The 21392-nt window shown below is 42.4% G+C and overlaps 1 protein-coding gene across 1 annotated transcript in view; it reads right to left on the bottom strand.

Annotated features, from left to right (window-relative positions):
• Nucleotides 1-21392, bottom strand: part of LOC311488246 (neuropilin-2-like) — an 88086-nt gene that overhangs the window by 45493 nt on the left and 21201 nt on the right. The window contains exons 3-7 of the mRNA XM_084544834.1: nucleotides 17861-18042; nucleotides 11184-11411; nucleotides 8736-8891; nucleotides 8467-8636; nucleotides 5355-5510 (exon numbers count right to left, since the gene is read on the bottom strand). Of these exons, the coding sequence (XP_084400960.1) occupies nucleotides 5355-5510; nucleotides 8467-8636; nucleotides 8736-8891; nucleotides 11184-11411; nucleotides 17861-18042 (892 nt within the window). The remainder of the gene's footprint in view (nucleotides 1-5354; nucleotides 5511-8466; nucleotides 8637-8735; nucleotides 8892-11183; nucleotides 11412-17860; nucleotides 18043-21392) is intronic.

Genomic DNA, 21392 nt, shown 5'->3' with positions numbered 1-21392 from the left:
AGCAGTTTAACCAAATGATGAAAAATCACATCGAGTGATAACAGATACCACCAAGGGCTGGTGCACACTTACTAAAGAATATATTATTATTCCTGTAACAGCTCCCAGGTTGTGGTTTGCAGCGAGACTCCACAGAGAGGAGGTGAAAGGGGATATGTAGCATCCCTGAGGTCTTAAACCCCTAAATTCACTGTTAACGGTCTCTGTCTAAAAGGCTTCAATAACAATCAGCTAATGGACTACACCTGCAACCCAGCTCAGGTTATTAAGTGTGTGCCTGTGTGTGTGTTTGTGAGTCTGTCTGCGTTTGTTAATGGTCCGGCGTTTCCACCTATGTTAGCTGACACCAGGAAAAGGTGTAGGGTGAACAGATGCTTACCTATACATCCCTTCCCCCGCCGTCTCCATCTCATTCCACACACACAGTAACAAACAGACACACGCAAGCCTCCAAAAACAAGCAGAAATGTTTCTTAAATAATACTACAAGTAAACTCCCAAGCAATATACATCTTTGCAGCTCAAATTGTACTTTTATCTCTCAGTGAAGTTCAAACGTGCCAGACATTAACTGAATACATTTATTTCCTCCATTTACACAAGTCTCCACTGAGTGCAGGTAGCTGATTTGGGTTTGCAGGTGAATCCATTCTTATGTATAACTACAGCTGAAGCAAATGACAAATGAATATGTTCACCTCATGGGAAAGAACAGGCGTCTGAATGTGTGTGTGGCCGTGTCATAAGCCTGCAGGGCCACAGTCAGTCAGCCAGAGAGGACGAGCACAGACACGCTGAATTATTCAAATGTCCGTGCTGAGTGTGTTTTGTGTGTTCATGTGTGCATCAGGTTATAAAATAGTAAAGCACCCCTCCATCTCCTCTCATTTCATCACACACACCCACACACAGACTTCCGGGAGGTAACCTGTCTTTGACAGCTGAATCTAAGTGTGTGTGTGTGACAGTGCAATACACAAATCTCACAGACCAGATGACACATGGCACCTTTATAATATCCCCCTTTGTCCCTTTCTCTCTTTTTTGCGCAGCTTTTCCTCCTTCATTTGTCACAAACTCTTTTCTCCAACTCTCCTTTGACCTCGCACTCCCTCGTGCCTCTCCTTCACCTCACAGCCTTCCTCCCTCTCCTCTGTCGTTTTATTTTCTTTCCCTCTCCTGACATCCTTTCAGGCTGTGTTGCTGAGACCTCTGATCTATCCAGAGGGATTTGTGGTCAACACCCTTGTCTGCTTCTCTCATTATTCCCCCCTCTCTCTCTCTTGCCTCCCTTCATCCAGGCATCCCTCTTTCTTTTGCTCGTGGTTCCCCTATGAACACTTCTTTTCCCCCTTTTGCCTCTTTCCTTCACTCACTTGTTCCCCTTTGAGTTTTGCTTCTCTCCCTCTGGTTTCCACCTTTCTTCCTCCCGCTGTACCGCTCAGTCTCTCTTCTCTCTCTATCAGCTCTACTCCTTAACCTTTTGCTTGTTTTCCCCCTTCTTTCTTTCTTTCCTACACTTTCCTCCAATCATGATCCCTCTGCCTCCCTCTCATTCCACCCACGTCTCCCTCCTCCATCCTACCCTCTCCATCCATCCTCCCTCCGACAGATTAAAGTGGGAATAGGAGGTTTTTGGTCTTGGCCGAGGTCCAGCGTTGTAACGGCCACAGACAGGTCTGCCTGCAGCAATACAGGCGGGACACCAAATGACATTTGTACCATGTCAAGCTTAAATGGTCCTCTCCTCTCAAACTTGTCAATGCAAATACTGAAACCGAAACAAGATAATTTCTCAACCCAGGCCACCGAAAATCACTGCTTTTCTCTTGTCATGTGCACTACTTCACCCTAAACAGGCCCCGCGGCAATTTTGTGTTCTGAATCACTGAATAGTTTAAGTTATACAGATAGGGTCGTATTTCTTCTTATAACGCAAGTTCACATGAGCAGCCAAATGATCTGGCACTGGCGTGTTGGTCAAAGGGAATATGACAAATGGCTGCTCCACGCTAAAGACAGGAACAGAGGAGTACAGAAGCATTTCTGGAATAAAAGAAACAGAAGCATTGCTATTTGCCCATCTGTCTGTTTCATTCCCTTGTTTCTGTCAGTACAAAGCAGGAACAAATGCATGAATATGTATGAATATTACTCTCTCCTTCCATCTAAAAAACTTTCTGCAAGTTAACATGTATTCCATATGTCCCATCTGGTTCACAACAGGCCTTTAATGACATTATCAAATACATTACAGATCACACAAATCATCATGATGTTGTGTGACAGCAGCGCCGCCCCTATGGGCCGAATCCCAGATGTTTAAAAGCCAGAGTGTGTGCGCGTGTGTGTGTGCGCACAGTGCTTGCTTTATTAACAGTTACTCATCTGAAACGAATGTACATGTAACATGGATAAGGCTGGAAACATCTGTGCACATCTGTGTACTATATGTGTGTTTGCCCCTATGTACCGCACATGCAAAATTATGCTGCGAAGAATTGCATGAGCACATTATATATACTGCGTTCATACTTATGTTTTTTTTTTTTATCCATGTGGCTTCCATAAATTTTTGTCCTCCTTTAATGTCTCTTGCTCATAAAACACTAATTCCATAATTCTTCCAGATTAACACACACATGGAACTGTCACTGTAGCCAAGCACAAAAAGTCATTTATTAAAGCATGCATAAACGTGCCTGTCCATTCCATGATGTCTTTTTCAGAGACATAAGGGGGAGGGAGTTCAAATGATGGAGTTTCTGAAGAGGGAAAGGGGAAGAGACGGAAAAGAGTGTAACAGTGGACGGAGAGGGAGAATGAAGACGGGAAGGGAGAAGCTGATGGATGAAGAGATTTTGAGAGAACTAGCGAAGGAGCGAGTGAATGAAAATGTCAGGGAGGAGATGGATGGATAGGTGTACAGTTCAGAGCAGGTTCAGCCAGTTAACAGAGAGGGGTCAGGGGTCTTTATATTCCTGGCAGCAGTAAAAAGCTACACCTCCACAAAAGTAAGACACAGCCCATGTTGATATACTGCTTTAGCGTAGATCAAACAAAAGGAAAATATGACATGCTTAAACACTGAACCCTCCAAGAAGTGATCTAGGATCTGCTCTCAATTATAAAAGCCATTTCCTTGAATTAGTCCGTGTATGCAGACTCAGCATTTTACACATCCAAACTAAAGTACAAAACCATGCCAAAATATCTTGGCCACTGCTTTGAGTGATTTATGTCTTTCAAACATAAAACATACACTCAGACCCCGAAAGATGATAAATACAGTGAGCGTGGCAAAGCCGATGCTGACTGGCCGTCTGGGGTGTGTCAGTTGAGAAGGGACATTAAGCACCAAGATGCTGACACCATTGTTTCATCATCAGATAAATAACCATCACACACTGCATCTTTTTTAGGTCCTCTCTGCTCCGACTTCACTCTGCTTCCCTCTACAGCCAGAAGAAGGACCACAACATAACGGCACCCTGTTTGCATCTGGCTAATATCCACACTATGCCAACTAGACGATGATATATAGCAGTAGGATTAAATGGAGTGGCTGACCACCCTGAGCTGAATCGGCAGATTACAGCACAGACTGACCCACCAGGGGGCCAAAAAGACCCTCACCAGTTGGTTTGGGTGTGTGTTTTTCTGCGTGTTTATTCCACAGCTATTTATTCTATCATCCTCAAACACACATATTCATATGCACACACATTCACTCTCCTCTATGCCCCTTTTGTTATTCATCGCGAAGCGGCTTTCTGGGGTTATAAGGGAATCAAGGGGGATTATGTGTGGTGACACCAACAACTAACCTCAAAACAGCCTGTCAGCATGCTGTGAACTGGGCTGTGGTAGGTATATGACTGACAATACAACTGAATGGATAATAAAAATGACTGACTGACAGTTGACTTCCATGTCTTTAAATCATAATTCATATGATCATAACTGAGTCCTTCATTTATTGTACAAACTATGTAGTTTAATCTTTATTTTTCAATTAAATATGACAAACTGCCTGTGTGCTCATGTCCTCTGCTTCTTTCCTCTATCATCACTCAGTGTATTTTTGATTTTCTGTGCTGCTTTTCCCATCTATCACTTCTCAGGGAGCTAGCTTTCGCTGCAAGCCTTATGGGATCTGCAGCCCACAAAGGAGCCCCAGATGGTTAAACGGGATTGCCTCTTTACCTCTCAGAAAAAAAATGTATGCATATGCGAGTATGTGCATGCATTAGTGTTCATAAGGAACTAACGCTTTATAGCACAGAGCTAGACGCGGTGTGAGACCGCAGGACAAACATGTGTGACCACTAGCATGGGGAGAAGGGCTGTGATGGAAAAAACAGCCACAACCGCTGGAATGCTCCTCTGCTTTAATTGCACTTCCAGCCATTAGGGCTCATAGTGCTGCCTGCTTTACTTCTACCTGGTACCCCGTAGACTGCAGCACATTCAGTGATGACACATCATGCCTTAACACCTCTGAGAGAAACCGCTTAGAAACCTTCCCAATCAGGTCAACATTAGGCAGAACTCTGACCAGAAAGTAACGGGAACCAGATGGGACGTGGAAAGCAAGCGTGTGCAGTGTAAATGTAGTTCCATACAATGATGTAAGGTATCACATGGAGCTCGAAGGCGTGTGCTGGTTCTGGCTTCATCGTAAACCCTTAAACGAAGCCAACTGAATGTCAGTGGAACGGCTGTAATTGCAGACACCGGTTAAAGTTTAGGCTTGTGGTCAACTCTTGCAGCATATATTCCATCTCATATTTCCGCCTACCTCTTCCATGAGAACGCATGTTGAGGCATGTGTGTCACCCAGGATAAGGTTTCTACAGTTACCCCCGACTGTTTTTGCGGTTCCTACCATGTGTGCTTGTGCCTACCTTATGGTTCTTGCAATGTTGACTCATTTATATTTGTCCTTAATTTTTATTTTTGTTTTTTGTTTGTTTTTTCCATAGTATCACTACTTCATATATAGTGGTAGAGGCATCTCTAAAATTTCTTAGATGTTTTACACATTGCAGACCTTTTCTTGTCTGACCTTTATTCTACCGATATAGTCTAAATAATGTATAAGTGTGAAGAATATGATCGAAAAATAGCTATAAATTTATATGTATATTCTATGATATAATGCCATTTTTACATAATGGATTATTTTTACATAATTGATCACATGTCCAAAGATGGATGTATATATGGAGGTGTGTCTTCCCACATGTTTCATGTCTGATGAAGGGCTAGGGCCCGAAACGTTACACGTGGTGATATACCATTAAAAGAACTGAGGAGCATTTTTCTGGTGTGCGGACTTTTTGTTCTCTTACCTTATGGTTCTTGCCATGCCTGTAGACCATCCAGTCCTCCCCATTAGTGCTGACCTCCAGCTTTAACGTGGCAACATAGTAGTTCTTCTGAGTTTCCTTCGAAATGGCACCCTGTGTAGCGATGCCTGTGAGAACCTTCAGAGTGTGGAGGTCCACCTGTTGGTGGGGAGACAGACTTTTCAATTTTCTTTTCTAATAAACACACATTAGAAACACATGGAGAACAGATCGGTTTGTTAGTTTCTAAAGGAGTGTTGACTGCCTAAACTAATACTAAAAACATGAAACTTCATCAGAAAGAAGGCACAATGAGATCCTCAGATGTATTTTGACTATTTCCTGACGTGCCATGCTGTAATTCTATTACTAATGTTAGTCCAGACCTGCCAAAATAGCCCAATTGTAAAAGTTCCTTAAGTATGAAACTAAGTTCAGGATAGGCAAACATAATCATACAAATATACTGTACACCTGGAGTTAACATTATCGATCTCTCATCTTCAGCACTCTCCTTTCCTCCTCATCTCATCTCCTTCCCTGTGTTTCTTTCCTCTCTGTGTCTCTCTCCTGGCAGATCAATAGTAATGACCTAGGGCCCATTTTAATTTCCTCCCATACAGTAGTTATAATCACCTCGCCATCCTGATTGTGGATGCTAAGCTACGTGTCTGGCATGCTGCAAGCTGTGTTGCATTATATATGGACAGCACTGTGTTGGACGCCAGCTTCAAACTACTTAATTTCAAGGTCCCTTAAGTACATTTATTTTGATTCACAGAGCACAAAAATGGAAACGATGCAGCTATCTAGACAATTTGAAGTAACAAATATATATGTATATTTTTTTTATAGATTTTCTCATAATGTAAAGTGCCATAAGGAAACAGTGCATTTTTGGTTAGGACCATAGCGGCTGCAGTTCCTCACCGGGAACTTAGCACAGCTGCACCTGTTTAACATGAGTCACACTTCACGTTTTTTAAGTTTTCTCAATTCAAGACAGACAAATAGAGAGCAGAAGATGAGAAAGGTTCTACTGTAGGTTACAACATTTATCCTCCTCCGGCAGAGGTGCTGAAACCTGTAGATTAATCAGAACTTGTTGTGGTGCGCGTGCAAACATGTGTGTCTGTGTGTGTGTGTCCCAGTAGGGTGTAGTACAAAACACCAGGGGAGGTAAAATGCTGCGTTTGTTATCTGTCAGAGAGACAGGTGTTTTAGATTACTTCCAACACACACACACACACACACACACACACACACACACACGAGAGAGAGAGCTCTGGTAGGGCCAGACAGAAATCCACCAAGACAACTAATCAATAGTCCGGAACCAAGGAGAGGAACAGATGAGAAGAGAAGGTGGGGTAAGGAGTAAGGGAGAGGCAGAGAAGAGAGAAAAAGAAAGAAGGAGGTGAAGAACAAATGAGAGAGAGAAAGAGAGAAGTGGGAGAGAGAGAAAGAGAAAAAGAGAGAGATGCTAAGTGAGCCTTCCCAGGGAAGCTTTGTCATCCATCACAGAGCTGTTAGAATAACGGAGCCACCAGCGCTCACATCAACCACACCTCAGAATAGAATAGAATAGAATAGAATAGAATAGAATAGAATAGAATAGGCTACATAAGAGAAAGTGCCATGGAGAAAGATTTAAACCACACACGTGGCTCTTGAGCCAACATGGCAAAACATGCATGCTTGGGCTGCACACACAGTTATAAGACACCATGGGGTGCATGATGCAAGGAGAGGCACGTTGGCATTTATGACAGCTGCTTGCCAAGACCCGAAGTCGTCGCACACCCATATATACACACACACACACGTACAAACACGTAGGGGCCTTGCTTTCTGCTAGGTGTTAACGTTAGGGAACAGCTGAGAGCCTCTGTGGAACACAGCGACCCAACCACAACACACCAGCGTTCAGAGAGGGCGCACAAAGACAACATGAGACAGGCCGGAGCTCCATTTCCAGCCAGCTCTGAGGCTGATTTAATGCAAAGACCTGATTTGTCGCAAGCAGCGGAATTCAAACCAGGTCTCCTTCAATGGATTGACGTTATCTGAATATCAGGGGAAAGATTACATTAAAAGTCTGGAAAGTGACTTGTGCCAAATGTTTTATGTCAGCTGCTTTTGAGAGCGAGTTGGAGAGAGTTATCTGTAAGAGGGAAGACAGGAAGGAAGTGTGAGACTGATGGGACCGTGGACTTGTGCAGTCGTTTGGCCACAGTCCCATCCTTTGTTTTTTCTAGGCCAGAGTCTGGATACAGTGAGTCTGGCTACTGCTTCCATTCCACATCTGTCTGTGACTATCTGCAACTGGAACATTGGCCCTTCTAATGTAGAAGAGATGCTGTCCTTACAAGCAAATCAGTCAGGTTTAATTTCAGCAGCCAGCCACCAAAGCCAGCTGTTACAATGACGCTGAAGGATATCAAAGCTTTTAAAGTGGACAGAAAATGTTATTCTCTCAAAGGAAGACCAAAACTGGAAAGCTTTGCTTTTACAGTGTGACTGTGTAGTGATATCAGTAATACTGAGCTTTGCAACAGGCACCCAGACCCAGCAAACTAGGAAAGGGGCCAGTGTTTCCAATTTGGGGTACAACATCATGCAAAAGGTTCAGGAAGACTGAACCTTGCTTCCTTTTCCCCTCTCGCCCAGTCATAACTCAAGCTCGGCTCAGGGATGGCACAAAGTTGGCGCAGTGATAGAACACAGGAAACAATGCCTTACCCAGGCATCTAGCTGCTAAACCTCGATATCACAACACCTCCCACACACTCTCTCTCTCTCACTCACTCACTCGGTCTCTCCCCCACACACTGACACAAATATATCTGCGGTAGAGTTATTATGTGCGACATGTCAACACAAGGAAAAATATGGTGTTAAAATAGGAGTGGAGTCTGTTTTTAGTTTAGGCAAAGAAAACTTCTGCTGTAAAGAATCAGTAATTACTGTATGTGGATTAGTTGTTTTGAATTTGTGTCACGATCAGATGAAAGATGCAAACCTCTCAAAACCTTCGGGGGATATATTTAACTTAAGTGTAAGTTTGAGGAAGACTTTCCAGTTTTAAAAACTGCAGCTGGTGACAAACTCATACCTGAATGTACTCCCTGTTGCTGTCTTCACTGGGCGTCCATCCATTGTCGTTGTAGTTGAGTCGGGCCTGACGTGGTTGCCAGCGTCCATCATAGAAACTTGACGAGGCTGTGATCTGTTCATCTGTGATCTTTCCTGACTCCATACCAAAGGCATTACTACAGTGGAAAGCTACAGTACAAAGAGGAGATGGAGAGATTTTTAATAATATTCTTATACATTTTTTTTTTTTTTTTTAATTTTCAAATGAAACGCACATCTCAAACTTACTCTCACTGACTTCCTTGTGCGTCATGTTGTATCGAGCTGAGAAGCCATCTTTAGCCACAGCCATGTCAGTGTGGAAGGACAGGGAGAGAATCCCAGTAGATGACTGGATCTCAGGAGGCACCCTGGTCCCACAGTAACGACCAATCACAGGGCCCACTGTCAATCAAAGGAGAATAATTAGATCAGCCAACAGTCTGTCATCATCCATTTTCTTTCCTTTTGACTCGTGAAGGACTTCTCTAGCTGTGTTGGTCACACAAGATCTCATTCATCCGAGCATGAAACTTTCATGCTTTTATGAATCCGTTCATCTTTTAACCCTCATTTTTTATATATACATAAATGCTCAGCTACTTGCATTGCTTCCCCTTACATCTATTATCAGCATCACTCCCTCCTCTGCTGACATCTGGTGATCACACCACCTCCTCATGTCATCGCCTCTCTTCCCTTCATCTCTTCTCTTCTCTCTTCCATTCACACACATACAGTATGTGTGTTTGTGTATGTGTGTGATCTAAGTGATTCCTCCACTGTCTTCTTCTCTAATACCACAACTTGTATATGTCAACAAAAACAGATGAGTGTGATTTAGAGCCCACGCGCGTGTGTGTGTCTGAATGTGTGCATGAAATAGTGAGAGCGCAGATAGTAGATTCATCCTTCTACTCCCTGCTCCTATCTTACGCATACAGATATACACATGAGGAGGCCTGTGGAGGAGGTGGAGAGAAAATAGCCGGCAATCGATCAGTGCTATTGATTTTTTCTCTTCCCTTTTGGAATGGGTGGATGTTTGAAATAGGGCTCTTGAGTAAAGAATGGTAATAAGTCTTTTCTTGATGGCGCTGAGGAAAACCAAAACAGGAAGAAGAGACCAGAAGAGGAGAGATGAAATTATACAGTAAAATATATTTACTGGAAGAATCTGATACTTTACTGTAACTCTAACGAAACACAATTGTCTCATTTCCCATTTCCCTTTCCTTCATGAGCGGGGATAAGTGACAGATGAATGGACGGATTTGAAAGCAACAGTTGACTAGGCAGTATATGAGGGGAGATCCAGACTGAATACAAACATACTCAAATACTTATCTACATTGTAGCATGTGCTAATCACAACCGTGGCTTCTTTCTATTTCTTCCGTCCTTTCTGATTTGATATTTTGTCTGATGAAAAAGGAGTTCTCTGGCTCTCCCGCTCTCTTTAACCTCACACCCCACACTGTAAGAAACGCACAAAATGTTTCCCTTTTCCTGCTCGGCTTTTTCCTGTCCTCTCTTCCTGTTAAGACTCCACTGTACACTCATCGCTAAGTCCTTCACCTATGACTCTGACCCTGAGAACTTCCTTCCCTTTCAACACCCTCCCACCTCATTTTACTGTCTTTCCTTTCCTTTCATCTCGTCGTCCTGATCGTAGTCTCTCTCCATCACTCAGAGCAGAAGTCTTTTATTCTCATCCTCGTTCACCCTGCTCCTTTTGCAGAACGCTTTTCGTGGCCCTTGTAGTTTCAAGTAGCTGCCTCCTTTCTGTGTACCACCTCACCGTCTTTCAGCTGCTCCTGAGGCTAAATTCATATGTACAGTAAAGTTTGTAACAAGAAAAGCACCGTCATTGGCTCTGTTTAATTCTCCTCAGTCTTTGTTAGATGAAGTGCCTTATGAGATCTGTGAATCAAGAAACTGATATTTCTAGTCAAGCTACGGTATCACAACAAACTACAAATAGAAAATTTATAAACTTATATAAACCAGCAAATGTTTATTTTCAAAGACAGTTTTTCTTCTTATCAGTTCTACTTGTGGAACCTTGTAATCCTATTTCTCACTTCTGTCCTTCTTCTTCTTGAAGGCAGACCTGAGGTCCCATGGCCTTCATTAATCCGTACCTACATCTCCTTTCTTTGTTCCATTACTCCCTGCAGTAGAAGGCTTTTTGCTGCTTTTCCAGTGCTCTTCTTTTACTCTCCACCTCTTCCATCGCTTGAAACTAGATCCAAGGTCTTTGTGCCTTAGATTTGTCCCTCTAAACTCTTCCAGTTCTTCCACTAGCATGCCCATAAATATCCTAGCCCTCTACTATTCTTCTTCTCTCACCTCCCCTCTTTTCTCCCAACGCTCACCAGCTGCTATTTTATTTTCCCCTTGAAAAGTTTTTTTCTCTACAGTAGGTGCCAGCATCCTGCCTGTAAGCTTAGCTTTCATCTACCAACGCATAGCTACTAAAATAGTTGCTACTCCACCTCAGTCAATAATGATGTAGGCAGGGCAGAATACAAACATTTTTCACTTTGCTTTCTGCACTGACTCATGACGCTGTTGAGTTATTGTTTAACACCTCCGTCAAGATCAACATTAACACTGTCAACACATGCACCATAACTGTCATTAATATTCTGGAGATGAGAAGAGCAAAACACTTCCAAAGTATAAATGTCGTACCTCCTGGGAGCCCATCCCACACTTCCAGCCAGTCGTACTTGCAGTCCCCCTCTCCGCCAGGCAGGGGGTCGTTCTCTAGGTCAAAGGTGAGGAAGGTGAGGGTGACGTCCATGCTGGGCGGGACGATGATAATGAAGGAGCACTCCAGGTTGTGGGGGTATTTGTCAGGGAAGCCCGGGGACTCGATGAGACCCGAGGGGCTGGTGAAGTTACGGGAACAGTCTGAACCTGAGATGAAGACACAGAGACAAAACATATTTTAAGACACATATCAAACAGAGAATGTGTATTAATAGCAGCTTGATGTTGATTTTGCTCATTAACCGGAAAAATAAAAAATGTCGGCTCAACATTTGTTTGGAAAAGGATGTAGACACCTTAGACTGTCATTATACTTCAAACTAATGATGTTATTCTGGGCAAGCACCCAGAGGTGTTGTTTTTAGAAGAGAGTGTTTTCAAATTCACAGCCAACTCAATACCTGTTTCTCAGTTTCATAACTCCCAGCTCTGCTATCCCAGTTTCCTTCAACTGCACATTATGTACTTTACATTCAGTTAATGTGACTGGAGGGGAGTGTCTAGAAAGTGAATATGCGGTAATTATAGTATATTTATGGCTGTTTAGTGACAGTAGTTTTACATAAATGCTAATATGGTGGGTAGACATATAGCCCAAGAGTGATGTAAATTCAAAATGGACGTTTGGGGAATATGAATAGAGGGGCACACAGCACATTTTAAAAGAAAAACCTACAAATCTTTTCACACTGTGCCATATGTACAGACAAAGTACAAAAAAGTCGTATATGAAGTAGTAAACTCCAGAAATCCAAGGTGTAAATGCATCTGCCCGAGTGTCCAAAGTGCACTTGGGCTTGGAAAAATCCACACCCTTCTAATCTTTAAGAAACATCAGAAGAAGTGAGCGAGAGCTAAATGAGAGAAACAGGAGAATAGGAGTGAGAGAGAAAGGCTTAGAGTCTGCTGGCACTGTCATGGATGGGTGGTCGAGAAGTTATGAGGCGCTTTAGATGTCATCATACACACACACTCATGCACAGATGCTCGTGCTGTGACCTGACTGCAATACCCTCCCTATTAATACTCACGTACACACACACACACACACACACACGCATACTGTATTATGGAGTGAATGTGGTCGCACCAACTGGACCATTATTCCAGCCCAGCCCGCCATGAATGACCAAACACTCAGACACACACTCAGACACTGGCTAAGCCTCTTATGGTAACCCATTTCTCCCCAGTCTGTTTGGGTGTCTGCTATTGTACTTGCACGGTCGCGTGAGTAAATGAAGAGTAAGAACACATTAAGAGAGAGTGTGTACTGTGGCATGAAAGGGGGATTTAAACAAGTGTGTGAGTGTGTTGATGTGACAGCTTGAACACTGGGCATGTTCCAGATGCAGTTTTAGCTCTTTTTTCTCAGGTCTATCTGACAAAACAGATAGACCTTTTTTTTTTTTTTTTTTTTTTTCAGTAGCGCTCTTGTTATCTGATTAACAGCCTCTGTTTTACATGTGTAATTGGAGCCCAAAGTGTGTTTGGTGCTTTAAGTCAGTTTCACTCTGACTTACGCACACATTGTTCAAGCTGTGTTTGAATGGACATCTGCACTGTGGAAGAATGGACTGGGTAAGGCTGGAGCTAGCAGGTGTAGACACTATAAATCAGAAGGAGAAAAGCTCAGAACTTAAAGAAAGAATCTGAAATGGTTACTTTAAAGTGAAATCTCTATGGAAACTACAGTGGCATGTTACATCAAATGAGTGTAGACAATGTGCTGACAGACAGACGCTGTAAGAAGCAAGCATATGTACTTTACGTGTCAGACCCTACGTCCTTTATATTTAATGCACCTGCTCTTCATACTCAACACACTTCACTGCGAACGCTGATGTTGCATTAAACATTCTCTCAACAATCAAATCCATTCACTAATGCACATGAATGTCCCCTCTGTGCCTATGTGATCATTCATTTTCCACCACAACATATTAGTGTGATAAAGACTGCCTGTCTTCATACGTCGCTGTTTTTTTTTTCTGTCCCACTTTCTCGTCTGAGTTTCTTGTTATTGTGACCTTCTCCCTAATATATCGACCTCAGACGCAAGAAAAATGTAGGCTCGCACACAGATATGCACTGTCTCTCACAGGGCTCATCTTGCGTCTGGATCCCCTGCAGAGTCCGTCGCTGCATAGCATGGGTCTGCGTGACTGTAAGCTTGTGTGTGTGTATGTGATATTGAGTGGATGCCTGACTAGTTTTCTTGCCTGCAGCAATTTTATTCCCTTCTTATTACTTCATGTTCATGGACAATGTAAAAACATGTATGCCCTTCTTTCTCCTGGGTTTCTCCATTCTATCCTTTCCCTGCATGCTTTCCCAGTGTAACGCCTACCTCCACCTTGTCTCATTTGCCATTCTTGCTTCCCATCTGTTTGAACTGGATAAGTGTGAAAGAAACATGTGTTTGACTTGTACGGTTTGGGGAATTGCAGTGTGTGTGAAAGGGAATGTGTGTGTTGCTGGGTAGATCTGGTGTTGGCGCTCACGGCTCATTGATCTCCGGGAGACGGGACAAGGTTTGTCAGTGTGTGTCTTTAAATAACAAGTGCTGGCATGTAAATACTTTCATAAAATAAAAATTTTACTTGTGCTTGTATATTATAATACTATAAATCCTTCATGCCAGTGGGCTGTTAGTTGGGCTAAACCCACATTTACAACCCTCCCTCCTTCCATCTTTAACACACAAACACATGTTAGTACACATACAGAAGCGATTAGCTATAATATACACTGAATGACACACACTGCGGGTGACCACACACAGTGCACCAGCTCCAGCAAAACCACAGCCTCACTTTTCCATATGTATGTTTGGATTCCGCCACAGAGTCATTTAAGCCGGAGGCTTGTGGTGCTGAAACTGCTCATTTCAACGTTACGTTTCAGCCTTTGCCACTGAACGACACCAGAGATGTCTTATAATAAACTCCCTCTTGAACCACATTACTGCTGACACATTCAGTTCTCTCCCCTGGTTCATTTAATGTAAGCTTAGTGATGTAATTCTAGGTAGTATTTTGTAAGTTCTCTTGATGACATGTAGATGACATTGAAGTATCAAGGAACATTTTCAGGCTACCACAAGTCATAATGATGCTTTATTCAAATATTCAAAATTAAATCAATCTTTCCCATCAGAACAACCTCTGCAAAACATAGTCATCTACCAATTCATCCACTTAAAGGTCATCATAATAGCCCCTATTGGAGTTTAAGAATGACACAATATTCTACAATGCAGGCAGAAGAAACAACTCAATAAATATTTAAGTTTAGATTTGTGTAATGATTGTGAAACGTTACCACAGAGCACCTTTTTATTGTTGCTGGGGCAGATCTGGTACCACTTTCCTCAATGAAAGCCAGACGAGGGAGGACGGCGCGACATGATTGGTTGGACTATCTAATAAACTGACTGGATGGGTAGTTGGACGGAGGCGGAAAGGAAGCGCCTAAAGGCGTTGGGTAGAACGTAAACAACAGCCGTAATCAGGGGGATTGTCACGATAGCTTCCACATTACACAGCACGTGGTGTGTGTGTGTGTGTGTGTGTGTGTGTGTGGATTGGGTGTTGTGTTGGTGTACTCAGTTTTTTCTGTTTACTCAGTTGCAGTTCACTTTCTCAGTTATATCAGAAGCCGGTGCCCACAGCGCAACATTTTAAAATTCTAGTTAATATTTGTTTTTTGTATTATGTTTAGGTCAAGATTAAGATTAAGGCTGGAATAAGTCTCTATCAATTAATGTAAATCAATGCAATGTTTACTTAAGTGACAAAAATATGTATTTTGCGCATGTGTTTCCATGCAGACATGCAAGCTGCCCTGCATTTGCGAGTAACCGACCATCCAGTCTGCATCAGTGCATTCATGTGTATGCGTGCATGTGTGTGTCTGGCAAGTTCTGGGTCACAATAACAGCTGGGGGCACACTGCCTAGACACTGACAATGATTGGCTGACACAATCTTGTAGCAGTGTTCTTATTGGCTGGGGTTTTACTACAGTCTCCATAGTAGCAGAGCCGTAAACAATAACAAGTGTGGCACGTCTGTTTATTTTTGCGTTTAAGTGGTTTCCGTGTTTGTTTACGCCCTAAGTTTCATGTCTCCCACTAAAATCTTTGTTGACCTCTCATCTAACATGCTTCTACACACACATGCAAACTGTCTCATTACTCAAAAACACATTGTAGAAACAGTATTTAGAGTTCACCTCCAAATAACAGACTCAATAACTGAACAACTTTATAATAACAAAGACTTATTGTTTTAAATTTAACTTAAAAATATAGCAGGAATTGTCAAAAGGGACGAATTGATTTAAATAAGTCAAGTGCACAGATTTCATGTCCCCAAGCAATCCTGCCATTATGTTGCCTGACCCAAGAAAATGCTCGAGTAAATGTCTTCTTGCACCACAATCAGAGTTTGCACTCTGAATAGGCAAATTCAAATTTTGTGAAAGATTAAAAATGAGCTTTGACAATAAAGTTTAACAATGTCTGTGTAGTATTATACCGCTTCATTATACCTCTTCACTACAAGTGTGTCTGTCCTTGTGTTTATCCACATATTCTATGTTTAGTTGTGGGAGTAGATTTGCTAGGAAGTGGAGGCCGAGGAAATAGAGGAGAGGAGAGGAGAGGAGAGGAGAGGAGAGGAGGGGAGAAGAGGTATCACAGATAGCTAGATATTTAGATGGTTCACCATGAGGGAACACAGTATGTCTAATGCACCCACATACACTCTAACACGCACACAAAATCTAGTCACCCACGCAACCAGACGTTCAGTTGCACCTTGCAGGATAACAAGATCTTGTTAGCAGTATGACAACAGCTTGAATGTTCCAAATGGCTCCATCATTACTGCCAGTGAAGGCTGGACCCAAAACACACACACACACACACACACACACACACACACACACACACACACACACACACACACAAAGTTGTACAGATAGAGGCAAACTAAGTGACATACTGTGGAGGTTGTTATAATATTGTTGGTCAGATACAGGTTGCTGTGACCAACATGTATGTAACCTGGACAGCATTAAAAAAAATAGTTTGTACATTCATACACATGAACAATAAATCATTCATTCATTCATTATCTAGCACCGCTTATTCTTTATTTTCCAGAGAGTCACAGTAACACAGAGACCATTCACACTCACATCTACCCCTATTGCCATTAGAATCGCAAGTATACCTAACAAGGATATCTTTGGACTATGGGAGGAATGAAAATAAAATATACAGCATTACTTACACCAATCAGGCATAACATTATGACCAGCTTCCTAATATTGTGTAGGTCTCCCTTGTGCCCCCAAAAGAGTTCTGACCCGTGATTGGATGAATGTAAGTGAATGTAACTTACAATCAAAACAGAAACCCCCTTTGAACTCACTGTAACTGAAAGCATAGAGCAGAAATAGAAACGGCGAACTTCCCAAGAAACTTAATAGTGTTGCATGTTTGTACAAAATGTTGAACGAATTCATTGATTCACTGATCTCTCACTTTCTTTCTGTGTCTCCCCGCGGTGCTAGGGTGTGAACACTGACACCCTTGTAGTTTCAAAGTTCATCAGGTGGACTCTGTCATGTGCAAGAGACACACACACACACAAACACACACTTACACGCACACACGCACTATAAATCCCAAAAGGCTGGTGCCAGCAAGTGAGAAACACAGAAAACCGCACGTGTTGTGTTAGTAACCTCAGCCCTCTGTGTGCGCGCGTGAGCGTCTCAGGGGAATGGGGCTCAGGACTCAATTAAGCAAGCATGTGTGGAATGCTTTCAGGGGGAACGGGACAAGATGGCTGTGGGGCCGACACTGTGCGCCTCTCTGTCTCACTTGCCCTTGATCTCAATTGGTCTCGCTTTGGCTGACCCATGGCAGCGTGAAGGGGAGCCATGTCAGGCGCACACACACTTACACGCACACACATAAAGTGCCATGAAGGGAAGAGATGTCTTGCTTGGACAGACTAAAGGGCTCTCAAGGGTCCTTTGCTATATCTCTTGTCGCTTTCTCTCTGTTTCCATTGACACCAGGGAGATAAACGAGGCTTGGTCACCTAATGAAGCATGTTGAGTCCTCCAGTAGCTTGTAATACACTTACTAATAGCCTATTCTTAGGCGTAGCCTTTATAAAATCCTATTCCCTTACTGTTAAGCCTGTCCATGTGTGAGGGTTATTTACAGAGATAATGAGCTTTTTTGAGTGTTGGATTCTGAAAATATAGACTTTTTTATAAGTTCAAAAGAAAAAAGATTTTAGTTGAGCTCATGTCAATTTTCTCTCCATTTCCTTAATGTTTTTTCAAACGAAACATTCCCACAAGCTAAAAAAAAAAAGTCCCAGACTGTATATCAGTATCTGTGCCTGGCCAGTGAAACATAAAGTATTAAAAGTCAACTGCCCTTTTTGATTGGACCAACAACAACAACAACATCAACAACCTTTTGAACTTTAAACTGTATGTCACTGTCTTGCTTGTATTTTTATGTTGGCAATTACAAGTAAAAAATAAAAAAAAGTTGCATCTTTTTACCTGTTTTGAAGATTTCATAGCGCAGCGAGAACCCCGCCCCTTGGTGAGCGTAGTCGGACACAAACTTGATGTGCAGCGAGGGGCCTGACGATATGATTGGTGCGGGGGCGATGTTGCTGCAGTGCTTCCCCAGGAGGTCGGCTAACTCGGAGTCCCCATCGTGGATCTCCACATAGTCATACCTGCAAAAGACAAGTAAGTGTTTATTGTCTCTTGGACACAGCATGAAATCAATGTCATTTTAATGCAGCCCAGAAATATAACCAACAGCTTGAATGCAAACATTCATGTGTCACTTTTCAGTAAAATGCAATAGTAGCCTACAATAGCTCTGCGCATTTTTGAACATTAAACAAACATATCACGATGAGGTGTTTAGTGGAGGAGTGGAAAGGAAACTTTAATTTGGGGAAAGGAAGACTGTGAAATGCCCATAAGCTGTTTTCACTCTGATGTTTCTAGGCTCCCCCCCCCCCCCCCTTATTAGTTCTTTCATTTGGCAGGCATCACATTAAATTTGGCTATAAAAAGGAATCAATGAGCAGATTGTTTGCATCTATAATTAGCTACACAGGGACTTTTGAAAGCACTGCTCCTGCAGCAAAGGCATGGGTGTCACTACAATTGAAATACATATAGAAATAACAACCACCTGCGTGAAGCAAAATAGAAAAAGAAACGATTTTTAAGATTCTATAACCTGGCTGTAACCAACTGTTTAACTGCTACATGCTTCCTTGTTTACAGAACACAACTTTATTGGTCATTACTACACTATAATATAAAAGAAGAGAAGCTGTGAATGAAGATGATGTACTTTTTAAAAAATAATAAATGACAACAAAATGATATCTGTCTAAAATTAAAATAATACAACAAGATCTACCTCACATCATCTGCTTTCTGTTACACGGGTCAAAGTCAAGACTGTATGCAGTGTTCAAACTGAACTCTGAATGAACCCTTCACCCTTTGATGCTAGAATGAAATAATGTGGAACAAATGGCTTTAGTTTACATCTTGCGCAGCTCTAATTCAATAATGTTCGTAACTCAGCTTGCCAGCCTTCAAATTGGCATTTTCCACTTTTCAGTATATATTTAGGTCACTTCAGCATTTTCCCAGGTTCTACTGAGTTGAAAAAATGTCAGACTTTAGCTACTATTAGAGGCTCAACTGAATCTTAAACCAGGATTCCTCCATAAACAGAAATTAATAATATGAAAACTGACAATTTTCATGCTTATAAAAAGCACACTTTATTCTGTTTCCACAGAAACAGAATAAAGGTTGCTAGGAATTGTTTTCCTCCGTAAAAGGAAGGTACTGAGTCAAAATCTATTTTTATTCCCGTTTCTTTCATGTTTTCTGGCCACAAATGTTCAGGCCTATCTCCAGACCCACAGCAGGAGTGTTGCCTGAGTGTCTGGATACCAAAGACACACCTGCCTGCCTCTAAAATAGCTTCCTGGAAACAAATTCCTTGAGCAGCTTGTCAGGAAGTTTGATACCGATTTAAACACGTTGCTCTTTCAATTATGTATTGTCTTAGAGCAAAACAATAGTTTGGCTGAAGTCTATTCACTACATTTCTCTGTAGTGATCTAATGAACCAGCATCAACCTCTAGAGAAAATCTTATATTTTCTATACAGTTTAAGATGTACGCTCATGTCTGTATTCATTTAAATACTATTAGCCAGTGGCAGGAGACCTCTTGGTGACTTGGTAGATGAAGGTATCATGCACCACGGGCTAATAAAAGTAAAGCAAATGGTGATTTGACGCTACTATACACACACATTAAGGATACGTGAATATAAAAGGGGTGTTAATCTTTTCACTATTTGTTAGCATGCATACGCGGTTATGCATACTATCATTCCTGAACACAGGGGCCAAAACACACACACATAAACTGGTTTTGTCACTGGGGGGGACAGGGGGAGTATGTCAATTCCATGGAGGATCATTGAGCCCCCACCCGTCATCAAGAGTTCAGTTTTAACCCTAGTGAGCCCATTGTGGTCCGTGCTTTGACTTGTTTAGGGTGAATTATTTTTATGAAGCTGGAGGTGAATGGCAGTTGCGAACAGAACTGCTTTTCATGTGACATAAGCTGACATGATTAAAGATCTATTAAATAAGTGGTGGATATTTTATGCTGTCTAACCCTCTTTGTGTCTTAATCTCACTATAAGGATGACAGATATTAAACTTGTCTTTTAACAATAAAACCATGAAGAAAAGAAGAGAATTCACAACTAGAGCATCCCCGGTAGCTTTACAAAATGCTGCCATATATACAGACGAGGTGTGTTCGTGCATTTGCTCTCCTTGTGCATGTGCACGCAGTTGTCTCTAAGTCTGTGTTTTTTTAGTGTCTCAGCGTGTACATGTCAGTGTGTGTGTGTGTGTAGTTTGACAGGTGAGCAACCTCCCAACATAATGAGGGTCACACACCTCCCACTCTCCCATCATGTTTCGTGTGGAACTAACACCACAGCTATGACGCAAGCTGTCGCTGCACCGCCAGCATGTGTGTGTGCATCTGCGCATGTGGATGCGCGCGCAAGTGTGTGTTACGCGCGCGTACGTGTCATAGTTCCTGTCATATTTTCCCCGAGAGTACGCCTCATTGTGGCGACAGTTTCCTCCTCCTCTTTCTTGCAATGACAACTTTATTTAACAGCTACTCGTACCCACACTTTTTTCTACTTCTTTCGGGCCTGATCCTTCTCTAATTATTTCTCAGTGTTTCACTTTGCAGTGCTTTCCTTTTTTTTTTCTTCCTGTCAGTCTTTGTCCTTCTCGTTTTCTATCTTTTTGTTCTCTATCCCTTTTGTAGCTTTCTCTTCTGTCAGGCACATAATCAGTGGCCAGGAGCCAATGAGTGCGTAAGACAGAGAATGAATAGACGAGGAAGAAAGAGAATATTACGCATTTGTAAGTCTAAGAGGGAAAGGAGAATGAACAAGATAGAGAGATGGCCCAGCCCCTTCATAATCACTTTCTAAAGCCTTGTCTTTCTCATCCTCACTAAATACTTGAGCCTAGCATTTTCAGGATTCACCCACTTTGTAGACATTTAGGAAAAGATCTGTTTTCAGGTGTGGAAGCAGGGTCAAAGTGAAGAGGAGCTTTCAAATGTAGCTGGCACACTGGACGTAGTCAGAGGGAGAACATGACACTGCATTCACTCTGCCAGCTCTCCACCTTAGACAGACAGAGACAGGTGTCCCTCCAGGGCTCCCTCCCTGCCTACAGCTTTGCTTGTAGTAGAAAGACACACACAGCTACTTCTAAGTCAGCACACACACACTCAAGGGACCCGCGCACACACATGCACACTCTCCGTTTCCCACATAAACACACTGATGCACACACCGAGCCTGTGGCCATGCACATGGCTACATAGGAGGGTCTGAGGTTTCCAGTCTGTCTGTGTGTGGGAGGTACACAGCTTCTAACAAACTGCTTAATCCCATCATCTCGCTCCCTCCTCCCTCCTTAGCCCCAATATATTTCATTGC

The sequence above is a fragment of the Chelon labrosus genome (assembly GCF_963514085.1).
Source record: "Chelon labrosus genome assembly, chromosome: 5".
NCBI lineage: Eukaryota > Metazoa > Chordata > Actinopteri > Mugiliformes > Mugilidae > Chelon > Chelon labrosus.
Note: the sequence above shows the minus strand (reverse complement) of the source record. Positions and strands in the feature narration are given on the sequence as shown.